Source organism: Triticum dicoccoides, chromosome 6B, assembly GCF_002162155.2.
Source record: "Triticum dicoccoides isolate Atlit2015 ecotype Zavitan chromosome 6B, WEW_v2.0, whole genome shotgun sequence".
Classification (NCBI taxonomy): Eukaryota; Viridiplantae; Streptophyta; class Magnoliopsida; order Poales; family Poaceae; genus Triticum; species Triticum dicoccoides.
The window spans coordinates 252,562,515-252,574,742 of NC_041391.1; the positions used below are offsets into that span (position 1 = coordinate 252,562,515).

Genomic DNA, 12,228 nt, shown 5'->3' on the forward strand with positions numbered 1-12,228 from the left:
TTGGCCCGAATCTCGGGGGCTACACCCAGTGGGTGCGCTAGAGCGCCCCCACTAGAAAAGAGCACAAGGATACCTGCGGCGACGTGAAGCCCCTCCTCCTTGGAGGCGAGCTGCTCCTTGAGCTCCCAGTACTTGCCCAGGAGACGGTTGAAGGCAGCGACCCGGTAGGTGTCGAGATGCTGAAGAAGGCAGAAGTCAGAATAAGGACAACACTCTAAAGATTCGACCCAACTACTACGTAGTTGGCCCGAACCTCGGGGGCTACACCCAGTGGGTGCGCTGGCGCGCCCCCACAAAGAAGAAATTGTGAAAAAGAAAAGGCTTACCAGAACGGCGCGCTCCAGGTCACGCGTTCGCTCCACCTCGGCCTGGGCCAAGGCCTCGAGCCAGTCCGTCCGGCCACGCAGGCGGCGGCTGACGGCGTCCAGTGCCGCCTCCTTCTGGGTCTGAGGCCCGAAGACCATGGCGCCCCCGCTCTGCGCCGGCTGCGGCGAGGCGGCCCGGTGCCCTCCCTGCCGGGGCACCAAGGTGTGCTCCCCGCTGGCCGCTCCCGACACAGCCAGCACCTCCTCCGACACCCCTCCCAGCGCCGTCGATGACCCGGACGCCGGGATGCCCTGCGTCGCCGCCTCCGGTCCGGACGCCGAGACGCCCTGCGTCGCTGCCTCCGGTCTAGACGCCGGGACGGCCTGCTGCTCCACCACTGGCCCAACTGTCGGGGTGGCCTCCAGCACCGCCGCCAGCGGTGCCTCCTCCAACACCGGCGGCGCCTCCGGCACCGCCGCCCGCAGCGCCTCTTCCAAGACGGTGCCGCCTCCACTGCCATCAGTCCCCACTCTCTCGACTATGTCGACCCGCGGCGGGGTATCATCCTCCACCTCCACGACCTCCCGGTCGAGGATCACCACCTCAGCCCGGCCTTCACGGCCGCGCTCCCTCACTAACGACGGCTCTAAGACCATCGCCGCCACCATCGTGCCCTCCGGCATCTCGCGCCAGGCCGGCTCCGCGCTGGCTCACGGCCATGCCGTCGCCGCGTCGGTCCAAGCCCGGACCAACGCCGCCTCCAGCTCCGCCTCGGCCCTGTTCTTGTCCCGCCAGACCAAGCCTTTGGCATCGTTCGGGTCCAGGCCGAGGTCCGAGTCAGCCCGTACCTCCACCTCGGCCTGGTCGACGAGGTCGGACCGGCTCCTGCAGAACGCGGTCCCTTCAGCGGTCGCGGCGTCCGCCGCCACCCTCGCCAGCGCGATTGGCGACCTGAAGAAGAAGACAATGAGCAAAAAGAACAAGGCTAGCTCGACAATCCGGATGCGTGCGGGAGATGAAGCTTACCCCAACAAGACCAGGACCGGGGTTGGCCTCCCATGCCCGGCGCCGCGCTTCCTCTTGGCCGGCCTCCCGGCCCCGGCCGGGTCCGCCGTGCGCTTCAGGGCCCGGGGTTGCGGCGCGACACTGTCCTTCCCGTGCGGGCGGCTCGGCGCCGCCCCACGCGAAGACCCGGCTCCGCCCGTGTTACCACCTCCCCCGCCCAACGCTGCTACACCAACAACTGGCGCCAGCATCGCCCGTACCATGCCACGGTCAGCAACTCAAGATACATGAAGAAAAATACAAGACTTACCCGCGCGATGCCTAGCGCCGGCGTCGGCCGCGGCCTCCTCCTCCCCGCCGTGGGCCGCGGGCTCCTCTGGCGCCACCAGCGCCACCTGCGATGGAGCCCGGGTGTAAGGATGCCGGATCGCGTTCAGAAGCACCTTCCGCGTCGCGTCAGGACGGACGAGAAGGTGCGCAGCAGCAAAGTAAGACGACCAGACACTCACCTGCGGCGCCGGGTTCGACTCGTTGTACGGCACCTTGCCGAACCGCCAGTCCTCCCCAAGGTTGGCCTTGGAGATGTCGTTCACACGGCGTGCGATCTGCTCCGCAGTCAGCCGCGTCGACCCCATGCGGTTGGGGTCTTGAAGGCCGACCATTTCGCCGATGAGGCAGGAGCGCCTCTGCAGCGGGAGGACCCAGCGCATGATGAACGCGGTGATGAGGTCGGTGCCGGTGAGCCCCTCCCGCGTCCTCATCACCATCACCCGCTCGCAGAGATTGAGAATCTCCTACGACAGGCACCTGGGCGAGTAGCCCTAGTATGCCTTCGCCCGCAGCAGTGCGATGGCGAAGACCGAAAGGTTGATGCGGTCCGCACCCAAGTTGCGGACGTAGAAGAAGGAGTTCTGCCATTTCTTGGCAGAATCCTCCAGCGGGATCTTGGGGAAGTCCGCCCCCAACCGCTTCGAGATGAGGTAGCGCTGTAGTCGGCGAACTCTCCGGCCGACGGGCCCTACTACTTCAGGGAGAAGAAGCGCGCCCAGAGGTCGATCGTGGGCTCGACCCCCAGGTACCCCTCGCAGAGGGTGACAAAACCGGAGAGCTGGACGATGGCGCCAGCACCAAGATGATGCGACTGGGGCCCGAAGAACTCCAGGAATGTGCGGAAGAAGGTCCTCGCCGGTAGCCCAAACCCGCGCTCGAAGTGCGTGAGGAAGACCACGCGCTCTTGCTCCTCGGGCTGAGACCTCTGCTCGCCGCACGGTAAACGGACGCCGACGTCCGTCTCCCGCGGCAAGAGCCACGTCGCCCGAAGATGGGTGATGTCCTCAGTGGTGACATTCGAACCCATCTAGGAGCCCGACGACAGTGCCATGGTCGAAGGAAGGAGAAAGAAGATGGACGACGAAGGAGTTCTGCTCGAAGCAGCGGGCGCCGCAATGCGTCAGTTGCAAAGAGCGGAGCAAGAGCAAAGGGACAGGAGGGCGCGAGCGAGAATGATGTCCGCCGCCCCCTGCCCCCCTCAATTTATAACCCTCGATTTGAACGTGGGGGAGTGGGATCGTCTGCACGCGCCCGTTCCACTACCCCGCAATAAGTGCACACGTACACGCGCAGTAACTGCCCGGGGAAGAGCAACCGGCCCCCGAACGCCGCAATAAATCCGCGCGCGTGGGCCAAGGGTGCGCGGCAGCGGGCCCTAGCCCGTCGCCTAGTCCCGTCACGCGCGTGGCCTGTCAGGCCCCTCCGACTTTCGGGCACCACGTGGCGCCCGCCCGAAGCCCGAGGGATTGCCCCAAGATTCGACAGACTCCTCGGTTCCCTCCATGGCCGGGACGCCGCGATCCGGTTTCTGAGAAAACCGGCACACAGCGGGTGTTGCCGGACCCGGCGCTCGTAGAATCCACCTTGCTTAAGGGGGAAACTGCGAAGGCCCACTCATCCGAAGACGGCGGACCTTCACAGTTTCGGGGACTACTGTCGGGGGGATGAACCCCGGGCAGGCAACGGAACCCGGATCCTCTTCAAAAACAACGGGGCTGGCATCGCCCCTCAAACCGGCACGCGCTTGGCCGGGTCGCTCGACCCGGCCAAGCCCCGCAACCCGGCCAAACTCTCTGCCCCGGCAAAGACGCGCCGACTCGGCCTCAACAACTAGCGCAAGACAGCCGAACCTGGCACAACCAAAGCTTCCTCAACAAGCCAGCTCCACCCCGTGGCGTGCTCCGCAATCCAGCCACAGGTTAGCTCCCGTCCCATCCAGGCCGTACGATGGGACGAGTCTTCAATCAACGATGACCAAGGCAACAGTGCCCCCCATGCCTCTGGTCAGCCGGAGCGTGGCAACAGTGCCCCTCACCTACCCGCTGACCAGGGCCGGTGTGGCTACAGTGCCCCCGCCCTCACCGCTGACGACAACAAGCAGCAACCTGACGGAGAGCCACTGTACGCGACTCGACTCGGCCACGCCCTGACGATCGACAAGACGGCGCATAGTCCCCCTAGGCACGCGGGGCCCGCACCTAGGGGAACCCGGCGAACCATAGGCCCTCAGCGGGACCCAGCCCGGGTCTCCGGACACCGACAATCCGGACCCACTGACTTGTAACATTACCATTGTACCCCTGGGGGGTTGGTCTATAAAACCCCCCAGGAGCCCACGCTCATACGGGCATGTAACGAGAGAAAGGCAAGTAAGCACAGAACTAGCCACCGAAACAACAACAACAGAGAGAAGGAGCAGCCCAAGTCTTGGCCAGCTTCCTTCCTCCCCCATACAGCTCCAGGAGCAACATTGTACTATCGAACATCCAACTACACTCGGCAGGATTAGGGGTGTTATCTCTCCGGAGAGCCCCGAACCTGGGTATGTCCGGCGTCCCGCGCCCGCTCATGCCAACCTCGCCTCTGGAGCCCACCAGCGCCCTCGAGCCTCCTCCTCTCTTTAGCCATCCCTTGACATCTGCCGTGCACCCACCACGACATAATGTTTGCACTAGCTAGTTACCTTAACTAGCTAGGAATTGTAAAAACAATGGAGTGGCATTTCTTGGAGAAGCTGGGGAGAGGGTCAATTCTGGAAGAATTGCCCAAAAGAACTGACCCTGAGAGTGTTATTGTTGAGAAACTACTTGCACAACAAAGAAAACAATCACCAGTCCTCGACCACTTGGTTTTGAGTGAGTCGCTGGTCGTCGGGGCTTGGTACATTTGGTGGCAAAGGAAGAAAATTGTTAAGGGGGAGGGGAAGGTTTTGAATCCTTCAAGTATATCCTTTGCTATGCATGCGATCATGAGTAACTTCGTCGGATCAATAGTCCAAAGCGAGTCAGAAACCTTCTATAAACTCATATAAGTTGAATGTTGATGTTGCTTACTTCGACAATTTATCGGGGTGGCTGCTGCTATCCTCCGCAACAACCACGACGAGCTCTTACCAGAGCTTCTTGGCTTGTGGATCATCTTCATAATGCTACAACATCAAAAGCGATTGCACTTCAGCGAGGATTGGGCCTTGTGGAGAACCTCGAATGTTCACGAGTGATTGTCGAAGCAACCTCATTAAAGTAATCAAGACATGCCTCAATGTGATCAAACTTTTGAGTCTATACACTAATATCTAACATACTGTTTCAGAAAGCATATCATATATGCCTAGTTTAATTCACTTGCTACCCTAGGGAAGCGAATATGTTGGCGCACAATCTTGTTTGACTAGCTTTCTTTTCCACAAATACACAAAGCTTGGGTATTTTTCATTGGTAGAAGAGTTGAACAAGAATGCGAGGTCTCTGGCTCCAACACACAACGGGAGGCCGAGAGGGATGTGGGGCTTACAAACAACCACATGCAGATTACTCGGTAATGATGTTGGCCAAGCCAAAAGCATCTGCACGCGCTCGCGCCGAAAGCTTAGCTTCGTCCTTGAGGGATGAGGACCCTTTTCAGCAGGAGGATGGGGACATGGCTAGGGCATCTTGCCACCACTCCAGGAAAGAGAAGTTGGGGTGGGGTAGAGCAACCGTTGAACCACACCACGCAAGCACCTTGTGCCAGAGTTGGCGGGAGAAGGAGCATTCGACCAAGAGGTGGTGTATTGCTCTGCCGTTCTTGGTCGAATGGGAGGCACCTATCCGCGTGAGGTAGACCATGGCGAGCGAGTATTTTTGCGGTCCAACATTGGTTTTGTGAGGCCTGCCTCACAAAGATCTTGGACGCAAAAAGACACCTATGTTTTCCAAGTCAACCGTCAATGTGGATCTGACTTCGAGCTAACGAACATGGCGGAATAGCAAGGGGCGGCAGTGTAGACTCCTTAACTAGTCCAACACGAGATGAGTTTGTGTGGGAAGTATGTTATGTCGAAGCAAACGCCATGTCAACATACTGAACTATGATGACAGGGCTTGGGGCATCCTAGATTACAATTGTTTAATGGTAATAAAGTGGCTTTCCCAAAAAAATAGAAATCCTTTGGCCAGTTTCTTTTTCTGATCAACCGTATACACACCCTACAAAAATACATCCACCATACACACCCCCAAAATTAGCGAGCAAGGCAGGTCCGTAGTTCACAGCCGAGGTCCGTAAACCCTTGGATTTCCTCCATCTCCACACCAGTGCGGCTCCAGTCCGTCCGAGACCGGCATGGCCACCACGGCCGCCGCCGCCGCCGCGGTCCCAGACGCTATTCCAGCCGCGGCGCCCGCGGCCCCGTCCGCGCAACCGCATCCCGTTCCAGGTGAGGCTCCACCTCCCCCTTGCCCCCCTCCTTGTTTCTTCCGCACTCCTTGGTTTTGCTCTCCGATGTTAGGTTCTTTGGCCGTCTCTCGCGGACTAAGATTTGCTAAGTTGTGCTCGTCGATTAGTCATGCCTTATCCTCCGATTGATCGAAAATTCGTATGCCTAGAGCACGGACAGCCCTAGGATTATGGTTCATGTGTAAATCACATAATCTAGGTGGACTCCTCAGGGCCTATATCAATGGAAGAATATTGTGTGGAGAGATTAGCTCTTTGTCTGCTATTCTTGTAGGGTGTGTATATGGTTGACGTATTTTTTTCTTTTTCAAGATTGATATGGTTGAGGTAATTAGAATGTAGTGGAACCGTTCTAGAGCCTAACCTCATTCCAATGTTTGGTTCATAGAATCCTGCAAAGTGGAACTTAACCATGTGCTTCGCCTGATCAAATATTCCACGTATATGGGGAACAAAGTGATAACTCAAAATCAACGGAACCAACTGATCCTGATCTGCTTCCACTAGTCAGGGGACCTCACGTGAGTGCCTCCTAATGATCTGGTCACCGATGCAAACTATTGTGAACATGGGCCTGTAGCCAGTGGCGGCGTGCATCTCCTAGGCAGATGCCAAAGAGCGAGCGGTGCAGGCAGCTCACATCTCTCAGGTGGCAGGCGACAGCCACGGTGATGCACATCTCCTAAGCAGCAGAAAAAGTGCGCGCAGCGACCGGCAGCGGAAGCGACGCTAGAGCTACTGCAATGCTGACCGGAACTGTTGGATTTATCTTGTTTACACTGTTGGAGTACTAGAAATACAAATTAAACGGCGTTCAATTTTTGAGCAACATATTGTTGGAATGCAAATGAGTTATTATTGTGAAATATATACATGCATGTGCTAGAGGTAACCTCACCCTTCAGTGTAAGAGGTGATTTTAACCATATCCATTTTATCCCATCTCTCCAACAAACACTGAGATGGAACCATTCCATTCCATAATATTCCTTCGACCAAACAAACTCTAGAACTGTTCCATTATTTATATCAATTTATACCAAACATAGGGATGGAACCATTCCATTTTGTCCCCCAACCAAACGCACCCATAGAGAATATGGTTGGGGATTTGCTTGCGGCTTATTAATCAGTTTAATTGTTTCATTTCTATTTTGTCCAAATTGTTTCATTTTAATTTACAAGTGCAATAAGTGTACTCCATTGGTTTGTGTAGAGAAATGCTTATTATCTGACTACCAGGTTGTTGTTTCGCTTTCCCTTTCCGTATTATATGTTGCCCCACTCTCTGTAGCACCTGGTTATTGCAGTTATCGAAACTACATTGTAATCTTTAGCCTGGTGTCAAGTATTATGTTAGTACAACTACGACATGATGCTATTTAACCTAGCTCATCCTGTGTTAAGTGTGCCAGAATGAACTGGCCAGGGTACAGCTGGCAAATGATTATTGGTCCAGCACTATATTGCATGGAGGGCTCCTGCATGTGAATCTCGGGTCGTTAGCCCGCTACCATTTGCATGCAGAACCGAATTCTGTTTGTTGTATTCTTAATATTTTCTAGCCCAAATGGTGTTTATTTCAAGTTCTTGGAGTCAACGCTGTAATATTGTCGCATCTGCTTCTCTTTGTAAGATGAATAAACAAGTATTTGTATTGTATAAGATCAAGTATTTCAGTTGCTAGAGGATACCCCATGTGTTGCTGTGGGAATTGCTTGCAATATATTTCAATGAGATTGGTTATATGAACATGAATATTTGGATTAAGATTTAAGAATATAAGAACTAAAACTAAAAATACATATGATTATTAATTATAAAATCTTATTTAATATAAGTACTTAAGTAGCATAGTGTAATTAAAACATTTAAGACTTTTTGCATGCATGGTTGCACGTTGAGGTGGGCCTTTTCCCATGCGTAGTTGTTAGTTGAGGTGGCGTAGTGGCATGTTGAGGTGGATATGTTAGTGGGGATCAACGACTTAGTTATACTAGATCTGGTCTGTTTGTATATCTTTTCCTGACAAAATATTCTCGAGTCCAGGATCTTGTGATAGAATGATAACAATTAATGGATGCTCTATTGTACTTATTTGTGTGCTTTGTTATGCAGACAAATGTACGAATTATAAAAACCATTTGCAAGAGTGGACTCAAAGGAATGATCAGAAGTTGCCAGCTTATAATACTGAGTCGAAACGTGACCATCGTCGACTTGAGTTCAGAAGCACCGTTGAGGTGGGTGGCGAGCGGTTTCAATCAGCTCGCAATCATAGCCGCCGCAAGGATGCAGAGCAGGATGCTGCCAGAGTAGCCTATGAAACCTTGGTGACAAAGACAATAATAAGTGATGATGATCATACAGACGCGCTTGGGCTGATTGATCAGGTATTTTTTTTTGGTACAATCCTTTCGTTGTTTACCATCCATCAATTTCATGTTTAAATTTGTCCTGTGAATTGTGCTATATCACATCCTAATTCGTGTCTCCTCATCATTCTCCTTTTTTAATTTGCCATACAATAGACGGCGCCACACAATTTGGTGTGTTTATCACTTTTCCCTCTTTTGCCTACTTGTGTTATATTTTCTAGTCATAGGTATAAATGATATTGCCACAAATAACCCGTGATTTCAGGGTATTGGAAGTGATAACATTTATCACTGCAGAATTCAGAGTTTTCCTGATCACTGCAAATGCATTCTTCTGGTTCATCTATACCATATACTGTACTCTTGTGACATAATAGCTCTTTTTGTCCTCTTCTGATTTTCCGGGTTTTGTAACTCATGTTTGTGTTAAACATAACTGCTAATTGATATGTCCCAAGAACAGATAATCTCCTTTGTGTTCTTTATGTTTCAGATGTTATTGAATGATGAATCAGCTAATCTTACCATTTTATTATTACATGTGGATGTGCGTAGTAGCATCCTTTCATGTTAGCATTTTAATAATCATGCCTGAAATGAAGGAATTGATTTCAGTCTAACATAGATGTTCTCTTTTATTCTATTCAGGGCGTGGTGTTCTGCAAATCAATTCTCCATGAATTTGCTGTTAAGACAAAAGCTGAACAGCCCACTTACTCCGCAGATCATCGAGAAGGGGTATCACCCATGCCCCTGTTTGTTTCTTCTGTGTTGTTTGCTGGGAACACTTATACTGGTGAAGCTGCAACATGTAAGAAGGACGCAGAGCAGAAGGCTGCTCGTGTTGCAGTCAAATCTATTTTAGGTAACTTATATTTCGTTGTTCATGATTAGGAATAAAGCTCCAAAACCTTTGTTTGTACTTATTGTATTTAGAATTAGTAGCGGGCTTTTAGGAGTAGAACTAATTATTCACTATGTTGTTGCAGCTACAAAGAATACTTGTATGCATCAAATTGTCAGATCAAAGAAAGAGCTTATCATTGCCATCACATCTTCTGGGTTCAACAAAGAAAGAGGAGTTGTAAGCCAGGAAAACTGCAATGCTCCAACAAATGCAATTACTCTAATAAAATTTGTGCCTGCTGGTGAAGCTGCTGGTCTAACTGCGGATCAAGGAGCGACCAACGTTCCTGAAGATGATCCATGTGCACAAGCTGTATCTGGCTCGGAAAAGTGCAAGAAGCACAGAAAGGTTTGACGAGAAGACTCTCACCCATCTTAACATGAGGTATTTTTTTTCTTTCAGTTTATACTATGTATAAAATGACATTGATTTTATTGCGGACACCTATAGGAGCATTAGGTGAGTTGAGAGTTTAAGTCCCATTGGCGAAATACCTATTTTTAAGATCTGGTTCATGTAATCTCAAGCAATTAAGTATCTATTCACATAGCTATTACATAATGATAACAATAGCTTCCGGATTGCAAGCCCATTCCTGCAACAGTTCTCATCAACACCACTCACTGTCATAATTAGATCACCTTGTATTGAGGTTCAAAGAGGTAGAAAATGGATAATTTTATGTTTTAATAGTAACGTCTGAATGCTTTGAAAAACATCATATCTTGTGTTTTCTTTTGCATCAGTGTCTTGTAGTCCCTCTGTAAAGAAATATAAGATCGTTTAGATCACTAAACGATCTCTTATATTTCTTCACAGAGGGAGTATCTTTTATATATGGGAATATTTGTTGGCTCAAAGTTAATGGACAGGAATTTCAGTTTGTTGTATGTCTTGACCATCCACATAACTGTCAAGATGTATGAAATGAAATTAACTAATAGGTTGCTTGGTTGGTGCTGTCAAAATTTTGCTTTACATAATTGTCCCTCAGAAAAAGGTAGTCTTGTGGGATATTGTCCTTAATTTTCATCCTTGCTGCATCAAACCATGCGGCATGGATATCCCTCGTATGTTAAAAAGAGCTTTAAGAGTTACAGCAACTAAATAAAGTGTCTAATTAGCCGTCATCATGTTACCCTTTAGGGCGTGCATGAGGCATGTCTTATCCAGGAATGCACGAACAAACACCATTTAATATTTATGGATGTTCTTATAGTCATGTAACTATTGCAAATCTGCAAGGTCCCATCTGCTTTAAACATATTTGGAACATTGCAATTCATCTTAAAGGCTTGCCGTGTTGATCAAGATTACTAGCTGGGATACTATTGTATATGCCAAAGTGTGCTAATTACTTGCGGAAATATTTTGTTTACTTCATTCGTTTGAAGTGCTCAATTACCTTGTCCAAGACCAGCTGAAATATTATCTAAATGTACTCGGGCCCTTTGCCACAAAATCTGGTACAATTGGATCGAGTAATTCGTCGTTCTTCTAGCAATCTTGCTATCCCATATTTTGGCGGAAGTGCTCCTCCAGAGTGTTACACTGAACTGAGCTTCTTAATTTATCGGCAGGTTTCGTTGTCTATGATGGTGGAAGTGAAGGGACTGCTGGTTATGTGGCGCTGTGTATGACATGTTTTTGGACCATCGCTAGGATGCTTGTTGGAATGACGTTGAGTAAGGCATCCACTCTCCGTATGTTTCCGTGATTAGCTTAGCTTGGTATCAGGAACTCAGGTTTCTATCGAAGTGGCTTCGCTCTGTCAGGAACTCTGGATCTCTGTGATGTAAATGGTTCGCCGTACCGTTTCCAATCTGTGTTTGTGTCAGATCAGATCTCTTGACGACGTGTTTGGTTCAAGCAAATACTCCCGCCGTCCGAAAATACTTGTCGGAGAAATTGATAAAAATGGATGTATCTAGAACTAAAATACATCTAGATACATCCATTCTCCGACGACTATTTCCGGACGGAGGGAGTATTACCCATCATCGCCGTAAACAAGCCACGTTACCGGACCAGCGACGACCTCGGTCTTCTCCGTATGCTGTCATGCCCCAAAGCAGCGTGACAATGGTAGAAGATGAACAGTAGGAAGTGACGCTGAAACGTTACAGTAACTAGGGAGCGAATGCCAGCCGTTGGATCTTCATAGCTGCACTTGATCTGGTCTGTCCGTTAACTGATCCTCAGTCTGTCTTAACTGAATGTGAGCGACAGCTAAACATTCCTGACGTCGGCGGCCGAGGCTGCGGCTTTGATTCCCTCGTTGCGTATTCCGCTGGCGTCCGTGGCCTAGATTCTCTCCCGTCACAGGCACAATCAAATGAGTGGAGGCATTGGAGATGAGGCGTGCGGAGGCCGGAGAGGAGTGTGTCGTGGCTGGCAGGGAGGCCGGTGAAGCAGCCAGCGATGTGGTCTGCAATGGTGGAGCGGCCAAAGGTGCCTCCCAGCTCTGAGCTCATGCGTACTCATGCATCCGCAAGATCCAACCATCAGCTGGAAACGAGATCCAACCATCAGCTGGAAAAACGAGATGGGAGAAAAGGTGAGAAATTTCCCGTCCCTTGTGTGCTCTCTTTCCTCACCGTAACTCCATTCCCTCGAACGAAACAAAACAGATATTTGTCCATTGCCTCCCTGTTTCCAGCGTGATCTAATTCCCTTACCGTTTGCGTTACCCCCGTCTAATCCAAACACCTCCTTGTGTTTTCCCTTTTGCCATTTCCCAGCATTACTGAAAGCTGGGAGACAGGGAGAAGCATGTGATAGTTGGTATATGTTGGTACCATGGATGTGCACGGACTTCACAACATCATCATAGTTCCAGTAAATTGATCGACGGATCGAAGAAAA

General features: G+C 50.7%; 1 protein-coding gene across 1 annotated transcript; it reads left to right on the forward strand.

The window, feature by feature from the left end:
* The first annotated feature begins 5,875 nt into the window (after window positions 1-5,875).
* On the forward strand, window positions 5,876-11,215 carry LOC119323402 (double-stranded RNA-binding protein 4-like). Its single transcript, XM_037597046.1, has 5 exons — window positions 5,876-6,058; window positions 8,197-8,471; window positions 9,105-9,321; window positions 9,446-9,747; window positions 10,944-11,215. The coding sequence occupies exons 1-4, from the start codon at window positions 5,965-5,967 to the stop codon at window positions 9,715-9,717; spliced, it is 858 nt and encodes a 285-aa protein (XP_037452943.1). The 5' UTR covers window positions 5,876-5,964; the 3' UTR covers window positions 9,718-9,747; window positions 10,944-11,215.
* The last annotated feature ends 1,013 nt before the right edge of the window (window positions 11,216-12,228 follow it).

What these genes read in the sequence shown, in the direction of transcription:
- LOC119323402 (XM_037597046.1), top strand. Translation starts at nt 5,965, where the DNA reads ATGGCCACCACGGCCGCCGCCGCCGCCGCGGTCCCAGACGCTATTCCA. An exon ending in GCAACCGCATCCCGTTCCAG is followed by an intron (nt 6,059 to 8,196) that starts GTGAGGCTCCAC and finishes TTTGTTATGCAG; the next exon opens with ACAAATGTACGAATTATAAA. An exon ending in CGCTTGGGCTGATTGATCAG is followed by an intron (nt 8,472 to 9,104) that starts GTATTTTTTTTT and finishes TATTCTATTCAG; the next exon opens with GGCGTGGTGTTCTGCAAATC.